A 21,364-nucleotide genomic window follows, 5' to 3' on the forward strand; every position below is an offset into this window, starting at 1 on the left:
GCTCCCTATGACAGGGATGTGGTTCCCTTGAAAGTCCTTTAAAAGTACCTTCTGAGACTTCAATTGTTTCTTTGCTAGCTCTGGAACTGCCTTTTTTATAGTTTTCAGGGACACAATGGTCATGTATGACCCCGTGTCCATCTCCATGTCGCATGGAGACCGCTCGATTTAGACTGTGACATGGATTTTTTTTAAAACAGTGTGCGTTGGGGTGCTCTATGATCGTATGGTGTGTTTCTCTTGGTTCTGCGGCTCGGTTTTCGTTTCTCTTATGCTTTGGTGTTTTTCGAAATCCTGTCATGGCTGCCAGCTGCCATTGGTGGTATAGGGAAGATTGTTTGGTGTGTCAAACTCTTGCTATGTGCCCCTTCTGCTCGCATCTTTGCCAAAGGCCGTCTTTTAATCTGCAAGCTACTCTGGGGGGATTTCCCCCACATCTGGCACAAAAAGACAGTCTTTCTCCTGTCTTCGGGTTTCCCTTCTTTCTCTTGGCATGCAGGCAATGGATTTCATCATTCTCATCTATTGAATCTTCTTGCGCCATGCACTCTTAATCACAGTGGTCACTCTTTGCGGGCGATGTGTGTCCCATTCTTTCTGGATTGTCACTGTGGATTTATCTGAGGCTTTGGTTGCTCTTACTTCCTCTAGCACCACCTTAAATGTGATATTAGGCTTTGCTAGTAATCTTCTCTGCAGATTGAAGTCCCTCAGTATCAAAACAAGACTATCTTGCATCGCTTCATCTATGTCTCTGAACTCGCAATGAGCTGTGGCTTTTCATAGTGTGACAATGTATTGATTAATCATCTCACCTTCCTCTTGGCAACTGCGGTGAAATTTGTACCTTTTCACCTTCATTGATGGTATGGGTGGAGAATATGCTCAGAGTGTTTCCTGGAGTGTTGTCCATGGTACTGTCGGATAGCACTTGGGCCAAATTGAGGACTTCTGGTCTGCAGTAGCTTAGGAAACACACTCTCTTTCTATTGTCCGACAGACCTGATAAGTCATTTGCTTCTGTGAAGCAATTGAATTGTAGCATATACATACGATTTCCAATTTTCCATAGCTGGGTTGAATGGAGCTGGTGGGGTGTGCATGGTCATCTTGAGCAGCTGATACAGATTATCGATTTTGCTGCGATGATGACTTGTGCTGCATGGATACCCGGCTCAGTTCAGTTCCTGTGTCCTTTGTTCTCTTCGCATCCCATCCTTGTCGCCAGTGTTATATGTGGGTCGAATGAAGAAGCAGGACTTTGTATAGTGACAACTCTTTATTAACAATTTCAGTATACTCTGTCTGCTGTCTGTCTGACAGCTCCCTCTCTTAAAGTAAGCAGTCAGGCCACCTAACCAATGAGGTTGCTCTATTTTCCTGCTTTAGTGTGAACCAATGATTTTAAATAACTGTTTCCCTGCCTGGAAAGACAGACCTGAGTGAAGCCTACGTCCCAGGCTTCACTCCTAATTAGTACATTGAACAATGTCTTTATTCTTTCTGGTGGGATTTTCTGACTGAAACCTTTGTGGTCTGTTTTCTTCTTTTATAATAGTCATTCTTAGCTAATTTACTTATTATGACAGGAATTCTGTGCCCAAGTGATCTGTGCCATGTTTGAATGCAGTTTGAATATTTTTTCTCCTTGACAGTATTAACCACCTGATTGCAGTTCAGCTGATACAGTTCATCTGTAATTTTAGCCCTTGCAAGTAAGGTTTAAAAGCTAAGCATCCATCCACCATCTATCTAATGTAGATAGCTGCCCAGCTCAATTCTTGTGACTCTGAAAGATCACTATATGACATATAAAAACAGGAAAGCTTTAAGCAACATTACAGCATAAAGATACAATGATCACTGCTGTTCAAAGCCACCAAGAGACCCAGGAGGACCATCTGCCAGAGGATCCTCAAGAAATACAATCACAATCGAGTCTCAGTAATGTAACCTGGTCTGAAATCTGACTGAAAAGATCTAGGTAAGGTCTGGGGATTTTTGAAGCTGTGGGTCTATGTACAAGTCAAGGAATTCTCAAGTTCTGTTTCTTAAGGAAAGAGGACCACTACTTCTTTCAAAGGAGGCAGAATCCTATCCTTTCCCAAAGCATTCACAGCTCAGGATCCAACCACATATCATTTACTATGGGGTCTTGTACGTGTCATTTACTTGGCTTTAATGTAGAAATAGATTGCCATGGATTTGTTCCTGAAGGATTTTTCAACTTCCCAGTCTAGTCTACAGATTTGCAATTCCCCAGATGTCTCCACATACTAACCTGGTCGGATTCAGCTTAGCTTCCCAGTTCAGACAAGGCTGTCCAGGACTGCCACCATCTCCTATCTCCTCCACCAAATAAATGCAGGAGTGAGAGCGGCAGTGCTCAGTTTTTCTTTTGCTCTTTGTTTATAGAGGCCACAGGATTCTGTTTAGTATGTTAAAAGTTAACTTAGTTCTGTTTGTGTTGATTTCCATGCTCCAGATAAAGAGAGAGATTGTGACCTGGAAAGAGGGAACTTCATTCCTGGCTACTACAAACAGTTAAGAAGGAATCTCAAACTATAGGCATTTTATTCCAGTTATTCTTAATATTAGGGGTTCAGATATTGTTCTGTCATTTCCAGCCAAAATAAGCAATGGTCAGTAGTGATGGCAGCCATCAGGTGATTCATGATTGGAAGCCACCATGTTTCTTCTATCTACATAAACTTATATCTAATTACATAATTACATATATTTATGTCTAATTTTATAGTAATTTGTTAATTATAAGAAATAGAAATGATGGAATGCTGTGCACACATTCAAATACTGTCTGCAGACAATGGTTCAGCCTCTGCAGTGAAGTGAAAGATGTCATTTTCATGTTACATTAAGAGAAACAAACAATTGGAGATTGTGGCCAAAGGTTTTGATTTTTTTAAATAATGTAGTGCAAGAGCAACTTGTTTCTTCTTGGATGAGATACATGGCATGATGAGCAGACAAACAGATCACAAAAGTTTCAACCAGGATATCAACCAGAAGCAATGAAGCCAAATGTTTGTCAGCCAGTTCCAAAATCAACTGATGAGGATGCTGTCTACCCCACATTTTTCTAGTTTACCAAGAAGTAGATCATGGTCTACTTTGTCAAATGCCTTGCTGAAGTCTAACTATACTATGTCCATAGAATTTTACTGGTCTACTAAGTTACTCACTTTGTCAAAGAATAAAATAAGATTGGTTTGGCGTCTGATTTTATTTCCAAATATAGTTTCAAAAATCATTCACACAATACAGTAGGCATAGAATGGATACTGCTGGTGGTAATTCAGATTCCCTTCCTTTACTTCTGGAGATAAAATGTTGAATGAAAGTCTAAAGGTAGAAAATATTAGCAGTACTTCTGATACTTTTGAATTCTAACTTCCATTATTCCTCATCAATGGACATGCTGGAAGCTGGATTTCACCTGTACTGGAAAGCTGACTGCTGATATAAAAGCAACAGAGTTTGGATTAAAGCAGGGATGTTGGATAACCTACATTTTAGGACAAAGCTCTCATGTTTTCTTTTAAGTAGGTTAAGAAATGAAGTTAGTTTTGTAAGTTTAGGAGGCAACCAAAGATTGTCATTTACAAATTTTCTTTGCCCCCCTTTGCCTGGATTTTGAGCACCAAGAAGAGGCATGAATGTGACATAGCAGGGATCTTTATAGATGTTGTGTCTCCACTAAATGTGAGGCTTTAAACCTACAAACCAAATTTTAGCACTCTCAGGTAAGGAATTTCCAAATGCAGTTTTCCATGGAGGGAGTGGAGGAGATGCATGATGTGCTGGGAGTCCTTGTTGCTGCAGCAGCAGGATAATGTGCTACCCTTGTGATACATCATTTTTGAAGCAAAGTAGAAGGTTAGAGTAGGCTGGAAATAGTTGCTTATGCATGGCAATACCAGGAACGTGGAGTCACTTGCCCCCAGAAGGTCTTCTGAAAAAAAGAAAACGATGACTATGTCAAGAGAAATAGAAAACCTAGAAGGGAAAGAACTGTTATGAGGCAAAATGATACAAGAATTGTAGCTAATCATGCTTAAATCTGGATCAGCAAGATCGGCCTTATAAATGTTCCAACATAATCAGGAGCCCATCAGCACAATAACATTCCCAGAGTTTCAGCAATGTTAAAGGCAGCACTGGAGAGACTTGGAATTGCAGGTGTAGCCTATTCTGGGATGGAGGATCTGACTCTGTCAGTTTTGCTCCTCAGGCCCCTCAACTCATGGAGGCAACCCAAGGTAGCCCAGACTTGAAAGATGTTGCTTGTCAAAGGCTCTTAGACTCAGAATTTTCTATGTCACAGACCACCTTTTGCAGCTACTGATATGAGGAGAAGGAAGAAAGATTTGCTTTAACTCCCTGCAGGTGAGCATCTCCAGCCATGCTGTAAAACAGATTCTTGCTATAAAAAATTACAGAACCTGGTGTCCTCAAAATATGCTGGATTCCCAATGAGAGCCAATATACATGGTTGACAACATATTGGGCATATCTGCTGCTCTCAATGGACCTTTTATTTGGTCTTTTTTTCCTGTTTAGGGCTGTTTAGTTTTTCCTATTTATTTTGAGCTAGCATGGGTGTAGGAAAATAAAGCTAGGAATAAAGAATGTTGGAAAAGGAAGGAAGGAAAGAGAAGGATGACCAGTAGCAAAGTGGATGGAGTCAGTTATACTGGCTATGACTGAATCAATGGGAGACTTGAAAGAACAAGTAGGCATAGATCAACACGGAGAAGATCTATTTATGCTGTCACTAGGAATCATAACCAACTTAATGGCACAAATTAACTGGTCAGTCGGTTGGTCAGTCTGTCAAGTTAATTAGTAAGTACACATATGTGTACAGACCAGAGGTCGGTTCCTACCAGTTCGCACCTATTCGGTAGAACCGGTTTGTCAAATCTATCGAACCGGTTAGAAGAGGTTCCACCAGTGGACTTGGAAAGCAGGCCACACCTACAGAAGAGGTTCCAAATTTTTTTGAAACCCACTACTGGTCCTTGGATATGATTATTCTACACTATCATGCTCATATTTATAAAACTCAGTGCCTCTGTGAAAGGTAAGGATGATTACTGCGTTTGTGGTGCAATCAGAACATTTCGTGTGTTGAAGTTGTTTTAACGCAAACCAAAGATGCCTTTTAAAAAACAAGTTTACATCATATTCTTATGCATGCCAGTGCTGTGTGTGAGGTAATTTAAGGTGGTTCTGAGAAGTGTCGTTGGCACCTTCATATCCGGTCACATGGGCGGCAAGCCACTCCCACAAAGGAGGCCACACCCACAGAGTAGGTTCGAACAATTTTTGAAACCCACCACTGGTACAGACTATATCACCTGAGCTGCTATTAGCCATTGCCAATACCAGCAGAATTAGAATAAGCTCTTAGTTTTATAACAATTTTATCTGCAAATTCCTGGTGTTTCCACCTTTTTATCTTAATTTTAGCAGGTGGAATATATGCCAGCTTGTAGGCTTGACCCTTTTGGAAGAAGAGATATCTACAATAATGAAAAATGGTTATGAAGAGGGAACCCAAGACTTATTCCAACTCCACAACATAAACTGTCTACTCACCTCCTTGAGTGGACAGTGGGCCTGTGCAAACCACTCTTGGCAGTATAAGGAGAAAATGATCGCTAGGCCCAAACAGAGGCATATCCATATGATGATGTTCCAGAAAGGGCCTTTTCTCTTATCATTGAGAACAAAATTAAAGAACACTATGAGGACAAACAGAAAAAGGGTTAATTTTGTACATTCCAGCCACACTGAGCCAAGGAGATCTGTCACTTATTGATTTCTAATAACTGTTATCTACAATCAACAGGGATGGGTTGCTGCCGGTCCCCACCGTTTCTCATGAACCGGTTGGTCACCAGACCCGGAAGTAAGCCTGCCCCGCTCCCAGCCCTGTATACCCGTCCCGGCCAGCCGGTATTTTGTCCCTTCTGTCTCCCCGTTGCTCAGAAAAGCAACTTTGGGAAGGTCCTTTGCTAGCAGGCAGGTTCTAGGATGCCTGCCGCCACCAAAGGACCTTCCCGGAGTTGCTTTTCTGAGCAATGGGGAGACAGAAGGGACAAAATACCGTCCATTTCCCCCATGCTCAGAAAAGCAACTTCGGGATGGTCCTTTGGTGGCAGCAGGCATCCTAGAACCTGCCTACTAGCAAAGGACCTTCCTGAAGTTGCTTTTCTGAGCACTGGGAAAACGGACGGTATTTTGTCCCTTCTGTCTCCGCGTTGCTCAGAAAAGCAACTTCGGGAAGGTTCTTTGCTAGCAAGCAGGTTCTAAGATGCCTGCCGCCACCAAAGGACCATCCTGAAGTTGCTTTTCTGAGCAACGGGGAGACAGAAGGGACAAAATACCCCCCAGCTTTCTCACACGCCTTCTTTCTCTGAAGCCGCGCTGGATTCAGCAAACCGGGCAGCGTGTGCGCTTGGCCTTGTGCAGCAGCTGAAGAACAGGAGGCGAGGATTCGGCTGCTGCACAAGCCCACGGGCGCGTTCTGCCCTCTTCTTTCTGATAGCTGCCTGGTTAAAAAGGAGGTGGCGGCTCCGCTGGTCCGGAGCCCATCCGGGAAGACGAGGAGCACGAGGGGGATCCCTCCCCCCACAGATGGGCTCTGGACCAGCGGAGCCTCCTCCTTCTTTTTAACCAGGCGGCTATCAGAGAGAAGAGGGCAGTGTGTGCCCGTGGGCTTATGCAGCAGCTGAAGATCGCCTGGTTAAAAAGGAGGAAGAGAAGGCTCCACTGGTCCGGAGCCCATCCGCGGGGGCAGGGATCCCCCTCGCGTTTGTCTTCCTGGATGGGCTCCTCCTCCTTTTTAACCAGGCGGCTATCAGACAGAGGAGGGCAAGAAGTGCAAAGGAGGAGCAGAACGGCCTTAATCATGTCGAGCTGCCCACTCAGCTTTTCTTTTTTGTAGAAAAAAAAGGGGGGGAAATTCCAGAGACCGACTGAAGGAGGGAATCCTCAGCCAGGGCACCCTTTGCTCTGCCACAGCAGCCTTTTCAAGCAGGATCAGACTAGTTTGAAAGCCTCGCCTTCTACTTCAGCGGGGAAATTCCCTGCTGCCCAGACTCCGTCCCGCAGAAAAAATCCGCTTCGCCAAAGCTCGAGAAGCGAGCACTGCCTCCGCCTGCCAGAATCTCCGGAGAGAACTTTGCAACTAGTTGAGGAGTGGCGAGCAGCGGACTCGAGTGTTTGCAGGCATTCAGCCAAGGTCCTGCTGAGCCCCGCTACTTTGGACGGCCCGATGGATTTTATGATGGATGTGCACCCCCGGGAGGTGTTGAACAAGGACACTCAGCCTGATCCAGGAGGACAGGCACGACAGCGGCTTACAGACAGGGAGAGAGGGGGAGAGAGACAGAGACAGAAAGACAGACAGAGAGACACACACATACACAGAGTGAGAAACACACACACACACACACAGAGTGAGGGTGGAGCTACAGAGAGAGAGACAGAGAGAGACAGACACACAGACACACAGACAGACACAGAGAGACACACAGAAAGAATGACAGAGAGAGACACAGAGGGAGGGAGGGAGATAGAGGCAGAGAGCCATATAGAGAGTGAGAGACAAGCAGACACACAGAGAGAGAGAGACAGAGAGAGACAGAAAGAGAAAGAGAGAAAGTGAAAGAAAAAAGAAAGAAAAAGTGGGAGAGGAAGATGAAAGAAAGATAGATAGATAAAAGGAGAGAGAGACAAAAGGAAGGAAGGAAATAGAGAGAGAGAGAGAGAAAGAAAGAAAGAAAGAATTTATAACCACAATTGAGTCCAAAATTTTGGTTACTAAGCAAAAGTGTTGTTAAGTGAGTTTCAGCACATTTTTCAAATTGGCCATGCCTACATGGTCACATGACCGCTGAGCCACTCCCACAAAACAGGCCACACCTACAGAATAGTTTCTAAACAAAATTGAAACCCACCACTGCTACAATAGGAGGATTGCTCATTAAGAAATCTAACACAATAGCAATTTCCATGTTAATTACAAGACAATATGCCCATCCCTACTTCCATGGAGGTAAAATAATTTGGGAAATAGAGTTCTCAAAGCATTGTCGTTGCAGGTGGAACTCTCTGTTGCTAGAACCTAGGCTATTTTCCTGTTGCTCTTTTATCTGAGTGATTATTGTGATTAAAACATCTGTTTTGGAAATGTGATTGGACTTCTGAAATAACAAAATTTTGTTTTCCAGTTATTAATTTTGTTTTTGCTCTGGCTTTTTAATTTGTAAAACTGGTCCTGTTTGAGATTACATTATCCCTACTGCTGGAATAAAGAACCTTAATTTTCTCATAGAAGAACCACTGCTTACTCAGTCAATGACCAGCAAGATTTGAAAAAAATACTACACCAAAATAACTTTCTCAAGCATGAAAAAGCTGCCTTCATCCTAACCACACAGTGCATCATATGGGGCAATAATGCAATGTAGATGGGTGCCTGGGGAATTCTGGAAGCTGTAGTCAAAGTCACTAAGATTGAGAAACATGTTCTGACCTAGACTTAACAGAATCACAAAACAGATTCCTTGTCCTGAAACCCCACTTTTTTGGCTAATGTGAATTCCTTGTGTTCACTTCCAGCAAAATCCTGGAAATAAGCCTTTCGAAGTTTAATTGCAACAACAGACCTTATCAGTCCTTGGACAATTGCCAGGCCGATAACTTCCAATTGCAAGGCTGTACAATGAAATATTGGCAAGGAGTCTCTGTGAGGCACAACTCAGATAAGTAAATTTTCACAATAATAAACAAACTAATTGTCTCCTGGAAACACTACTCTCATTTTGCCCCTATTCATTCCATATAGGAAAGGCCATTCAACGTCCACTTGTGACTTTAGCCCAAGTTGACCCCTGTTCCTTAATTTATTTTGAATAAATGTGGAGCAACTCCACCTACAAGTGGTAGAAAAAATGTATCAAAAGGACATGAATGTGTGTTAATTGGGAAGTGTGGGAACCGCAGACCAGCAAAAGGGCAGAACAGAATAGCAATAGCACTTAGACTTATATACCACTTCATAGTACTTTACAACCCTCTCTAAGCAGTTTACAGTCAGTCTATTGCCCCCAACAACCTTGGTCCTTGTTTTACCGAGACCACGGACGGATGGAAGGCTGAGTCAACCTTGAGCCGCTCAGAATTCAACAGGAGCAATCCATGCCGGATTACTTTTTAATGTGCCTTTAATGGGCCTTGCTGGAATCCTCTGAGGGATGGTTTACTAGTCCATTTCCTGAGGCAATACTAACCTCCAGTCATGGCAAAAAGCACAAACATGACAGGAAAGAAGAAGCCAAAAGCCAAGGTGAAGAGGTATTCATGGATAACCGCTGACAAAAGGAAGACCATGAACATAGCTCCAGCTCGGGCTCTCCCTCCTATCAGCTGGAAGAGAAGGAGCACAAGTGAATTATAGACCTCATCCTGGTGTTCCCCAATAAACAATGAAGACAGGCATAGAGAAATTACACAGAGAAGGTGTACTTTAGGGCAGTGTTTTTCAACCTTTTTGTGCAAAGGCACACTTTTTTCATGAAAAAAATCACGAGGCACACCACCATTAGAAAATGTTAAAAATTTTTAACTCTGTGCCTATATTCAATATAGGCGGGTGTTTTTGCCACGGCACATCTTACACTATGTCACGGCACACTAGTGTGCCGCGGCACAGTGGTTGAACAACACTGCGGGGTAATATAGGGTGGGTTTGGTAACCTTGTCAGTCCTTTCAGTAATCCAGACAGTAAACCAATAATAGTACTTTTATGGCAAAGTTACAGAAATAGAATCTTGCAAGGCTGAAAGCGCTTCCCCCCTTCCTGACCTTTATTTTCTGAACCACAAGGAAGAATCCCCCCTGAGATGTTATTCTACCAATCCTTCTCTGAGCTGAGACATCTCCTTTTGATCATTGCCCTGGCTGCAGTTCTTCCTCCTGCCCCCAAAGATTATTCTCACAGCCCATTACGGCCTTACCTACCCACAGAAAATCTTGATAAATATAGCAGTACAGCCAATCGTGTACAATCCCATTCCATGACCGAAAATATGCCGAGAATGATGTGGAATTCCACCAGTCCTAGACAGGAAGAATGAAATAAAGAGCATGAAAAGCACAGAAATGTCAGGCTTCAAACGGGAACATCAGTGTATTTTGGCAAGGAAAGAGACAATCCACTCTAGATTGTCTGTTACAGATAGTCCTTGAGTTACAAGGGTAGTCGGGATTAGAATTTCCATCACTAAGTCAGTGGGGAAACCAGTGGGAATTTGCAACTGCCAACCAGGACTCTTATAGTCCCTACACATACATGGTTCCACAGGTAGTCTTCATTTAGTGACCACAATTGGGAGCAGCAACAAAGTTGTTAAGTAGTTGTTAAATTATGTTATTTATTTGCCTAATTTATTGTTGAATTTACAGAGCTGCCTATCTCACCTCAAGTGACTGCGGTGCCATATGATAAAAGCAAAAATTAAAATATTTTAGAAGCCCATTAAAACAATTAGTACAGAAAATACATGTTTGTTTGTTTGTTTGTAGTTTATTTATAGGCCGCCCTTTTCCCTGAGGGGACTCAGGGCGGCTTACAATCAAAAAAAAGGAAGGGGAGTGTAGGACAATACAAAAAAAAGAAATGTGCACAAAGTAAATTAAACTATAAAACTCAACATTCACTCAACATTCGGGAGGGGCAAAATAAGATTATCCCCAGGCCTGACGGGTTAGCCAGTTCTTGAGGGCTGTACGGAAGGCCTGGACGGTGGTGAGGGTACGAATCTCCACGGGGAGATTGTTCCATAGTGTCGGAGCCGCAACAGAGAAGGCTCTCCTCCGAGTAGTCGCCAGTCGGCACTGACTGGCGGATGGAATACGGAGGAGGCCAACTCTATGCGATCTGATGGGACGCAGGGAGGTAATTGGCAGAAGGCGGTCTCTCAAATAGCCAGATCCACTACCATGGAGCGCTTTATAGGTGGTGAGTAAGACCTTGAAGTGCACCCGGAGACCAACAGGTAGCCAGTGCAGCTCACAGAGGATCGGTGTTATGTGGGCGAACCGTGGTGCGCCCACGATCACTCGCGCGGCCGCATTCTGGACTAGCTGAAGTCTTCGGATGCTCTTCAAGGGCAGCCCCATGTAGAGCACATTACAGTATTCCAGCCTAGAGATCACAAGGGCTCGAGTGACTGTTGTGAGGGCCTCCCGATTCAGGTAGGGCCGCAACTGGCGCACCAGGCGAACCTGGGCAAATGCCCCCCTGGTCACAGCTGAGAGATGGTGGTCAAAAGTTAGCTGTGAATGTTTGCAATCTTACTTCTACTTTCCTTCTCTTTACAGACCTGCAGAGGTTGTAAATGTCAGGATTGATCATAACTTTATCATCATAGTTGTAAGTGCACCCAGTTGTTACATGAGGGACCACCTGTATTTATTACTTTGATTACAAGCAATCGGATAGTTCAATGTCAGTTTCTTCAGTACAGTTGTTTAGGCAAGTTGAAATTTGCTTTTCTTTCAGAACCATAACCTCTTAGAACTCTTTCCAAAGTTTTTCAAACTGTTCTTCATGGCCAATGGACCATTCAAGTATATCCATGAGATGCAGAAATGGACAGACTGACATTAAAGATAGAAGAAGAAGAAGAAGAAGAAGAAGAAGAAGAAGAAGAAGAAGAAGAAGAAGAAGAAGAAGAAGAAGAAGATGATGATACAGAGTATTTTTGAACATGGGGTATGTTTTATAAAAGGTTGGATAATAGATGTAGAAGTTAGGAGCTGGAAAAGTATTATTACGTACGCAAATTGACCTAGTCAATACACTGTTCACAAAGTACTTTTGTATGTTAAATGAAAATGTACAAATAAACTGTTAAAAATAGTATATCCATGAGGAATGAAATCCAGACTTCCCATATCTTTCTTGCCCCCCCTCCCCCTCTTGTTCTCCTTTGTCATCACCTTGTAGAAAGAACGGTCCGCAAAGCACAGGATCTCAGCAAATATGTTTTGCCAGCAGTCCTGGAAGAAATAGAAGACTACGAATAGAAATGATATCCCTGAATGAGAGAGGTAAAGAAATACATTAATTCTTCCCACTTTCGGGAGAAGGAAGAGATTAAAAATTCAATTATTGTTACAGATTTAAGAAAGACAATTGCAAATCAGGTTAGACTTTTAGGCTAATATCCTAATGAAATACCTATAGAGATTCTTTTTTTTTAAACAAATTTTTTATTTCCATTTTCATAACATACAATCACGTGTATACTACACATAGCCAGTTTCATATAGTAATAAATCATCAATGCCCAAACAAATAAACAAAAAAAGAAAGATATAAGCTCATTGTTAGCTCTTCTGCTCTCCATACACCTCTTTCTTCTACCTCTCTCCTACTTCCTATCTTCCCTCCCTCATCCTTTCCTGCTTTACTTCCCCTTCCCTTCTCCTTCTCCTCTCTCTACATTCCACTCCTCTTTCTTCCCCCCTTACCCTCTCTCCTATCCCATCCTCCTCATCTTCCCCCCTTACCCTCTCCTCTCCCTCTCTTCCCATCTCCCTTCTGTTTCCCACTCTTCCTCTCATTGGTGTATTTCCGCTTCTGAGCCAACTCCAATCTATGTTGATAGTTTTTGTACTTCCATAACAATATACTTAACAAATCGTAGTTTTAAAGAAAACATAAGCGAAAACAGTATATATGTGCAATCATATTACCTTAGAATTTAACACCCCTCGTCAAACCTCCCTCCCTCCTACCCTCCCCCCCAACCCCTCCAGCCTTCCCTCCCCTGACTTCCCAGAACCCATACACGGTATAAATCTTTAACAAAAACAGTCTAAAATCTATTGGGAAAAAAAAGAATAGAAAAATTGATAACTTCTTTACATCGAGCTTAGCTCCTCTTTGCTAAACTAACTTTAAACAATTTATATCAGTCCTGGTGTTAATCATAAGCTATCTGGAATTTCTTAGTCCCGTATTTATTTTGAATATAATCAATCCGTTTTTCCCCATCTCGTTTATCTGTATTTATTTTGTATATAATCAATCCATTTTACCTAGTCTCATTTATTTCTCTTGTTTAATTAGTGCTTATGATATGTAGGTATTTTAGCCATCTCGGCTAAATCTGTGACCCCCAGAGTCCCCTCTTGGGTTATAGGCAAGTCCTCCCTCCTCCAGCATTGCGCCACCGACAACCCAACTACAGTCATTAAGTGCAAAGTCAAGTCAATCTCCACAGCTGTACATTCAGTCCATAGATGTACCCTTATTCATATTAAAAACAAAGTATTCTGCTAACAATTTTTACATTCATTAATATATTTCACATGTCTGAATAAATTTTCATTCAATCTCCCAACACCTTCTTTAGCAATAGCAGTAGACTTATATACCGCTTCATAGGCCTTTCAGGCCTCTCTAAGCGGTTTACAGAGAGTCAGCATATTTCCCCCAACAATCTGGGTCCTCATTTTACCCACCTCGGAAGGATGGAAGGCTGAGTCAACCCTGAGCCGGTGAGATTTGAACCGCTGACCTGCTGATCTAGCAGTAGCCTGCAGTGCTGCATTTAACCACTGCGCCACCTTGGCTCTTGATTGCATCACCCCTCCCAACTCCATCCAAACTGGGTTATGAACTGATGAAGCTCTGGCACATATCTTTATCTTCTTCACCCTAGAAAACAAATCATTGGTAATTAGTTGATTGTTGTATTTTTAGTTGTTGACCCATTCATCTGGTAATCACAGGGTATTGACTTTGTTCCTTGGCACCTTGTACTTCTGAGGGAGAGAGATGATCCATCCTTGTTGATAGTTGTGTAGTTTGCTGTCTATCTTGTCCTTCTTGTTCTCTTTCTCTAGGCCCAGGTGGGGCAGGATGTCTGGCCTTCAAGATATTATGGTAAAAGTCTCGAGCTTCCCCTACTGATTCAAGACGGTATCTTTGCCCCTCAAAGATAAATGATAGTCCAACTGGTGCCTCCCATCTGAACTGTAGCTGACGATTTTTAAGCTCTTCAACTAAAAAAACATAGTCTTTCCTGGATCTTAGCATTTGAGGTGGTATCTCTTTCAGAACAATCACCTCCTGACCCCCAATTTGAAGCTTAGTTTTATAAGACTCTTGCAAGATCATATTCCTCATGTCTCTTGTACTAAAATAAATCACAATGCCCCTTGGGAGCTGCTTCTGTTTCACCAGCCAGAAGTTAGAACGGTAAACCTTATCAATTTTCCAATCATAATTTCCCCCTGGCCTTCCCAACAGATTATCAAAGGCTTCTGAAAGAATCTGTTTCAGGTTCTCCTGCCTGTTTTCACGCAAACCTCTTATTCTTAAAGCAAACTCCATTTGACTATACTGTAGCATAATGATTTCTTTTTCAGCATTTCCAACTTTTTGTTGCACCATGTCTATTTTTGATACCATATTAGTCTTAGCATCATTAAGATCTTCTAATCTGTCTTCAATCTCTGAGAGATATTCTGTTAACAAATTAACAACTCCCAGCATGTCATCCCTCATCTTCTGAATCCGTGTCTCAAGTTTATCAGACAGATCTTTATACGCAACCAATATCTCCTCCTTAATTTTTAATTCCATCGTAACTGCGAAGTTTTCAAAAGCCTCGGCCAGCTTCTTCTGAAAAAATTCTTTAGTCAGTATCTCGCCTGTGGGGGGAGGAAGTGGAGACTGTGGCTTCGTGCCAGGGACAAACGAGCTTCTGAAGCCGAGGGGGAGGGTGGATTTGCTTGAAAGCCATTCCAAGTCTTAATCTTCTTCAACCAATTAATAAGTCTGTGCTAGTCAATTGTGCAGCTGTAACTGATAATTTTAGTATTAAATCACTCCCCTTTGAGATTTTAAACTCCGTAGAAATTCAAAACTCGAACAGTGTTATGAAGCTGCTCGGGGCCATTTTGAGTATCTCTTTAGAAAGCAAGATATCAGAAGGAGTTCTTGTAAAAACAAAAACTGAAGCTAAGAATTGATACAAACAATTACAAATCCACATGTACGGGGTCTGCTTGCCTTGGGATCAATAAATCAAGTTTTGTTCTGAGGATTTGAGTGTTGCTTTGTACTGCTAATGCAGCAGAAATTCCTGGCACGGAGGCAATTCTGCCGTTGGCTGGCCTCCCCCCCCTCCCAGATACAATCTACGAGAGTAAGTTGGCACGATGCCCAGTAGAAAGCCTACGTTATCTTCTTAGCCTGAAGAAAAAGGTAAACAAACTGTCAGATAGGTGATGGATGGCTCATCTGGCAGTTAACGTGTCCAAGATTTGGGAGCCGAAAAAATCCGCTCCCATCAGCAAGCAAACTCAAACAGGAAGTCCCTCTATAGAGATACTTAATCATCCAGGTCATCATTGTCCCAAAGGCCTTTACAAAAGGCAACTTGACTTTCTGGGTTTTTTCCTTAAAAATGTTTCACTTCTCATCGGAGAAGCTTCTTCAGTTCTGAAAATGAACTAAGAAGCTTCTTGGATGAGAAATAAAGCTTTCACAGAAAAAACCCCAAGAAAGTCCAACTGACTTTTTAAAAGTACTTTGGGCATATCCAAGTGGAAGAGAAGCAGAATGGCTGGACTATGTTATTTTTAGTTCCTGTTGTTAGGAACTATCTTGATTAGTGGCCGTTTGCAGTCATGATGGTGATGAGAAACCTACTTTTGCAACCAACCCTACATTTATAACCTTCAAAGGTTTGTAAAACCAAAGAAAGCTGAAGTAATCTCACCACACAGTTATGGTATTACTTAGCAACCATTTTACTTTCAAGTTGCTGGTTCCAACTGTGGTCACTAAACAAGGACTAAAGTACCATGGCACTGTATGACTTGAGAAGATCTCTTTTTGTGTGATGTACCTGTTTTTAATTAAGGCTATAGCCCTGCATTGTCAAAGATTTAGACACCTACGCATTGATGCCATTCAGCTGGTGTCCAAATGGAGTCAGAGACACTGATACGAACTTGCAGTTTTATATACTACTTAGCAATCATTTCACTTAATGTTCATATTGGTTGTCCCAACTGTGGTCACTAAACAAGGATTAAAGTACCATGGCACTGTATGACTGGAGAAGATCACTTTTAGTGTGATATGCACCTGTTTTTAACGAAGGCTGTAGCCTACATTGTCTAAGATTTAGACACCTGCAAATTGATGTGTGAGTCTACCATTATTATTGTTGATGGTGGTCATAGTCAACCAGATTTTTTGACTGATTTTATGACCCTTTTGTCCATCTATTGAGTCCAAGGGATAGGCAGATGTTAGTGTTTGAGGGTGTTAAAGGTATTGTTGTAGGATATAAGTTGCTCCATGCAAAGCTGGCTTTTGCAATTGACTTACAGTAATTTGGTCAATGTGGATGGTGTTCAAGTTGAACTTCAAGGAAGGATAATAGATCTGGGCAATGTTCAAAAGGGCATATAGTGCAGAGGTGGTATTCAGCAGGTTTTGACCAGTTCTGGAGAACCGGCAGCAGAAATTTTAAGTAGTTTGGAAAACTGGTAAATGCCACTTTTGACTTGCCCCAACCCCATCTATTCTCTGCCTCCTGACTCCCAGATAATCAGGAGGAAATGGAGATTTTACACTAATATTTTCCTGCCACATCCACCAAGCCACGCCCACCAAGCCATGCCACACCCACCAAGCCATGGCCACCACTGATATAGAGCATGGCACTTGGAGAATAATTAAGGCAAAAGTAGAAGAAAAGAGTAAATATCTGCAGGTTGCGAAAGCACTTTTACAGGAAACAGAATCATTCAACAATGAATTCATAAAGACTTCTTTGCTTGACTTTTGATCTATTTCGCATACTTTCATCATGAATAAAATGAGCAGCCTGCCAGACCTACACCATCATTTTCTGTAGCAGTTACATATAAGCCAAAATCATAAATATTTTGGTTTGTTGTATGAAGTAACTATTTATTTATTAAATATATATGCTGCGCATCGTTATCCAAAATAACTCTGGATGGCTGTGTACCACTTAGCTGATACATATAGTCCTGGTCGTATGACAACAATTGAGTCCAAAATTGGTATTGTTAAATGAGACCATTTTATGACTGCCCCCATTTTACGACTTTTCCCACCAGTATTGATGGCATGTATTTTGATCACGTGACCATGGGAATGCTGCAATGATCGTAACTGAAAAATGTTTATAAGTTGCTTTTTCAGTTCTGTCGAAGGTCACTAAACAAATGGTTGTATGTTGAGAACTACCTGTAGTATGTCTCCCTTCACTTTCTCTAAAATGTGATAAATCATCCTGATCATGTTTGAGGCTCTCCTGTTTCTTCTGCAGGCTGAGGTCAACATCCCAATTGCGTAGCATTACTGCTTAATCCCATTAAACAAATGAAATCACAATTGTTTCCACATACCGGGTATAACTGAATCAAAGATGGAGAGCAGCAGGGTTTTGATGGTGAAAGGCTGCTTATGCATGTTGCCCAAGTTAGGGAAGAAGTAGTATTTCAGAAGGAAATTCATAAAATATATACCAGCCAAGAACTGTGGAACAGAGAAAAAACTCTACCTTAGCGACCTACTGGCATCTCCATGTTGTTCTGCCAAGGCATACAGGTTGTCAGCTCTCCACTATGACTAAGAGAATCCTTCTTCTGTTCTATGATCTCAGAAGCTGGATTTGGCTGCCATTTTAATATCCTACAAAACACAAATACTGTCCTCCAACACCAGCCCCTCTTCTGTTTAATTTTAGTCAATCTGTCATAGATTTCTGCACTACACACATCCTGAGTGGTTCTAAGTTCCACCAACTCTGCTCTCTTCCAAACCCCTTTCTCCTTTCCTTTTCCTGTGGGAGATATTTGAAAATACGTACATTGTGTCTAAAGCTTTAAATTGAACATCTCTTAGGAAAGTGAACTGATTTGCATCAAGTATGTCTCAGGAAAAATGTTATAACTCATTCACTCAAGGCTACAGAACTCTGGGAAATTTAAATGGTGGCCTTTGGTCACCCAGGGCTTCTTAAAATAGTATTGTTGGTATTTACTCCCTTGGCCAGCTAAGACACCTTAGGGTTACCAGTCTAGCTGAGTCTTGTGCAAAAATCCAATAGTCCCCAAGCACATTTCTAATTCACAGAGAGGCCAGAAAAAGCCATCCGTCAATGAAAACTTAATGTGTTTCTCTCACCTCGACCAGTTTTCGGATGACATAACTCCAGCGGATGTATGGATCTCTATAAGGAAAGGAGCAGGGATTGAGTTGAGATATAACAGAGTAGTTCCCTTTTCTTGGAAAATACAATGGTTACAAGGTTGCTCTGGGGGCATGAACTGTATCTCCTGAAGTCCATTTTGCCCATTCTTTTTCTCACAGAGCTGAGAAACCAGGGAGCACAAAAACACAATATGCAAGGAGTTACCTTGGATAGCTCATTCTGTAGATCAAAGTTGGGCAGAAGAGAAAATATAAGTAGGTTGAGAATTCAGGACAGCTTATCTTCCCTGGAGTGGGGGGAAAAGAAGCAAAGGAATGGTTGAAACTTCAGCTGCACTGAAGAAATAGTTGCCCTGGAGCTTCCATGTTGCTCAAGTGGAAATTAAGCAAAGCTTAATCTGCACATGACGATAGCAATAGCAATAACAATTATTCTTACAGTATATATAGCTTCATAAAGCTTTACAGCCGTCTCTTACAGAGTCAGCATATTGTCCCCAACAATCTAGGTCCTCATTTTACGAACCTTGGAAGGATGGAAGATCAACCTTGAGCTGGTGAGAATCAAACATCTAGCAGTTGATAGAATCTGCCTGCAATGCTGCATTCTAAACACTGTGCCACCAAGCTCTTCTTATGACCATATTTCTTATGTAGAAAAAATAGCTTATGATACATTTCATGTACAAAAAGTAGTTAAGGTGTGATACAGGATGCAGAATTCAGCTTTCTGAAAATCTGCCTCCATTGGTATACAAAAGCAACAAACAAGGAATTCCATGTATTCACAAGGATTAATCACCTATATTCTGCAGTTTTTTCTGCAAAATAAAGGCTGGCAAATAGGAGAAACTGTGATTTGTGAGGAATTTGGAGAAATATACTTGACCCAGGTAAGAGGTTTCCTTTGCTTTGCTTCCATATTACTTTTCTTAGTATTTTGCAACACTTAAAATCTACTTACAACATCTACCAAATCACTGACAGGCAAATAGAAAGTGTAATCCAATTCTTTCATAGGTTGAGAAAGTCTGTGATAGCAATCAGCATGTGGAAGCCAATGGTTACATGATTATCTTATGCTACAACTCAGATGCTGCAATTGGTGGAAAATCAGTTTGGGGGACTATGAGGGTGACTTGTAGCTATCGTAATCAGCACTAAGAGCCTCCAAGTCAAACTCACCAACTTGGTTCCTAGCGTGGAGAAGAGGAGGCATCGATTCTCGCAGAAATGAGTAGCTTTTCATCAGGAACCGGATCTATGCCAGACAGGGGAACGAGCAAGGAAACAGCGTGAAGTTGAGTCATGTTGTTCCCATGTTCCCATGGTGGATCATATGGATCCCATGGTGCTCCCCACTCTGTCTGTCTAGATTTTTCAGACGGAAATGGCCCCTGCTTACTCACTTGGTAACTGTAAGCTATACTATCTTTCTACTCAACATCTTGCTTGTATGAAATCTGTTTTTATTCTAGCTAGCAAGAAGAACATATATTTGAGGCCATGACAAGTGCTACTGTCACCATTTATATATGACATATACATGACGATGTCTGCTAAGGACCATATCTTCTGTCAAAAGACTTTAAAAAATGTACTGTATATCTTCTTCAGGGCAATGTGTAGGGAAGTATGTATCTTTAACCTGGCCTATCCTTAATGACTCTATTTGGGGTTTGTCTAGGCCGTTCAGAGGATACCAGCAGTGGTGGGATTCCAATAATTTAGCAACCGGTTCTCTGCCCTAATGATTTCTTCCAACAACCAGTTCACCAAACTGCTCAGAAAGTTAACAACTGATTCTCCTGAAGTGGTTTGAACTGGCTGAATCCCACCACCGGATGCCAGACAGGAGAAAGCTACCTAAACCTGGAGTGAGATTGGCATGTCTTCTCTGTACAATGGCAAATATATGGCCTGTATATGGAAGTATACATTTATGCTACAGGGGGCCTTTCTAGCGCTTGCTACTATCTTTACGTTTCACACTGAGATGTCCTGAGGCAACCAGAATTCCTTCATAATTCCAACTTCACTTCAAATGTCAATCTTAGCTTCTCCCATTTCTGTTTAAGAACTCCTTTCCCCTGTACCCACTTTTTTTTGTGCTGCCCCAATGCCATACCTGCTCAAAGAGGACAATTTTACGGGAGGCAATTCCCAAATTACAGTAGACAGCAATATAGACGGGGAAGAATCCCAGCACTGCAGCATGGCAGAGCAGCACCAGGAACACCAAGGTGGCCGTCAAGAGGTTGGGGAACCTGGTCGTCTTCAAGCAGCCTGACCACATTTGCAGGGCCTGATAGGGCACAAATAAGGTGTAGAGGAACATGCAGAGCCAGGCCAAGAGTGCTGTGGCCAGCTGTTGAAAGCCAATGATAAAGAGCTCGAAATCCAAAACAAGACTGTGGAAGAGAAAGAAGAAAAAGTATTCTAAGGATGCTGCCCAAAAGATGAGAATGTTTCAAGTGAAATAAGCGGTTTCTCTGGGTTATCCCCAATATTCAGTGGCATGACTGATGAAAAGTGAAGGGGATTGGTCCTGCTATTTTGAGGAAGGAAACTCATGAAAGTTCCCATGAACTCTTCAAAATAGTCAGAACAGAGTTAAAATGATGGAGAACCCACCTCCAACTGAAAAAATTATGATCAGTTCCCCTCATTTGTTTCATAATCTTGTTTTGTTTTATAATCTTTGTTTCATAACCTTCATAATTTCAACTATTGCTCATCCTTAAATATTGGACCCACAAAAAGGCTCCTAGCAGAATTTAAATGGATCAGGAATAGAGGACGGCAAGGTTTTTTGAAGGGCCTGTCATATTAGGAACATTACTCAACATTCCTATCAGAATAATGTCCAATCCTTTTTTGGTAAATCCCCCTGAGCTTTCTACAGCTCATGTGGAGCTTAGGTAACTGTATAAGACATTTATTACCTGTAAATCTTCCATTTTGAAAATTCAAGGTGGACCTCCGGGGGAGGAGCTGTCGCCGCTGGGAGCTCAACGGGGCTCCCCTCAGAGTTCTGGTCTGTATATCTAAGA

At 42.0% G+C, this 21,364-nt stretch overlaps 1 protein-coding gene across 1 annotated transcript in view; it reads right to left on the reverse strand.

The window, feature by feature from the left end:
* Positions 1-3,731: 3,731 nt before the first annotated feature.
* Positions 3,732-21,364, reverse strand: part of LOC148048266 (sterol O-acyltransferase 2-like) — a 29,840-nt gene continuing 12,207 nt past the window's right edge. Inside the window, exons 7-16 of the mRNA XM_087710488.1 lie at positions 20,440-20,722; positions 19,497-19,572; positions 18,517-18,598; positions 18,285-18,330; positions 17,504-17,633; positions 12,038-12,135; positions 10,055-10,153; positions 9,324-9,459; positions 5,623-5,768; positions 3,732-3,973 (exon numbers count right to left, since the gene is read on the reverse strand). Of these exons, the coding sequence (XP_087566614.1) occupies positions 3,923-3,973; positions 5,623-5,768; positions 9,324-9,459; positions 10,055-10,153; positions 12,038-12,135; positions 17,504-17,633; positions 18,285-18,330; positions 18,517-18,598; positions 19,497-19,572; positions 20,440-20,722 (1,147 nt within the window). The 3' untranslated portion in view covers positions 3,732-3,922. The remainder of the gene's footprint in view (positions 3,974-5,622; positions 5,769-9,323; positions 9,460-10,054; positions 10,154-12,037; positions 12,136-17,503; positions 17,634-18,284; positions 18,331-18,516; positions 18,599-19,496; positions 19,573-20,439; positions 20,723-21,364) is intronic.

This window comes from Thamnophis sirtalis, unplaced genomic scaffold, assembly GCF_051295495.1.
Source record: "Thamnophis sirtalis isolate CommonGarterSnake01/CBP01778 unplaced genomic scaffold, rThaSir2_p1.2 scaffold_3, whole genome shotgun sequence".
Taxonomy (NCBI): Eukaryota; Metazoa; Chordata; class Lepidosauria; order Squamata; family Natricidae; genus Thamnophis; species Thamnophis sirtalis.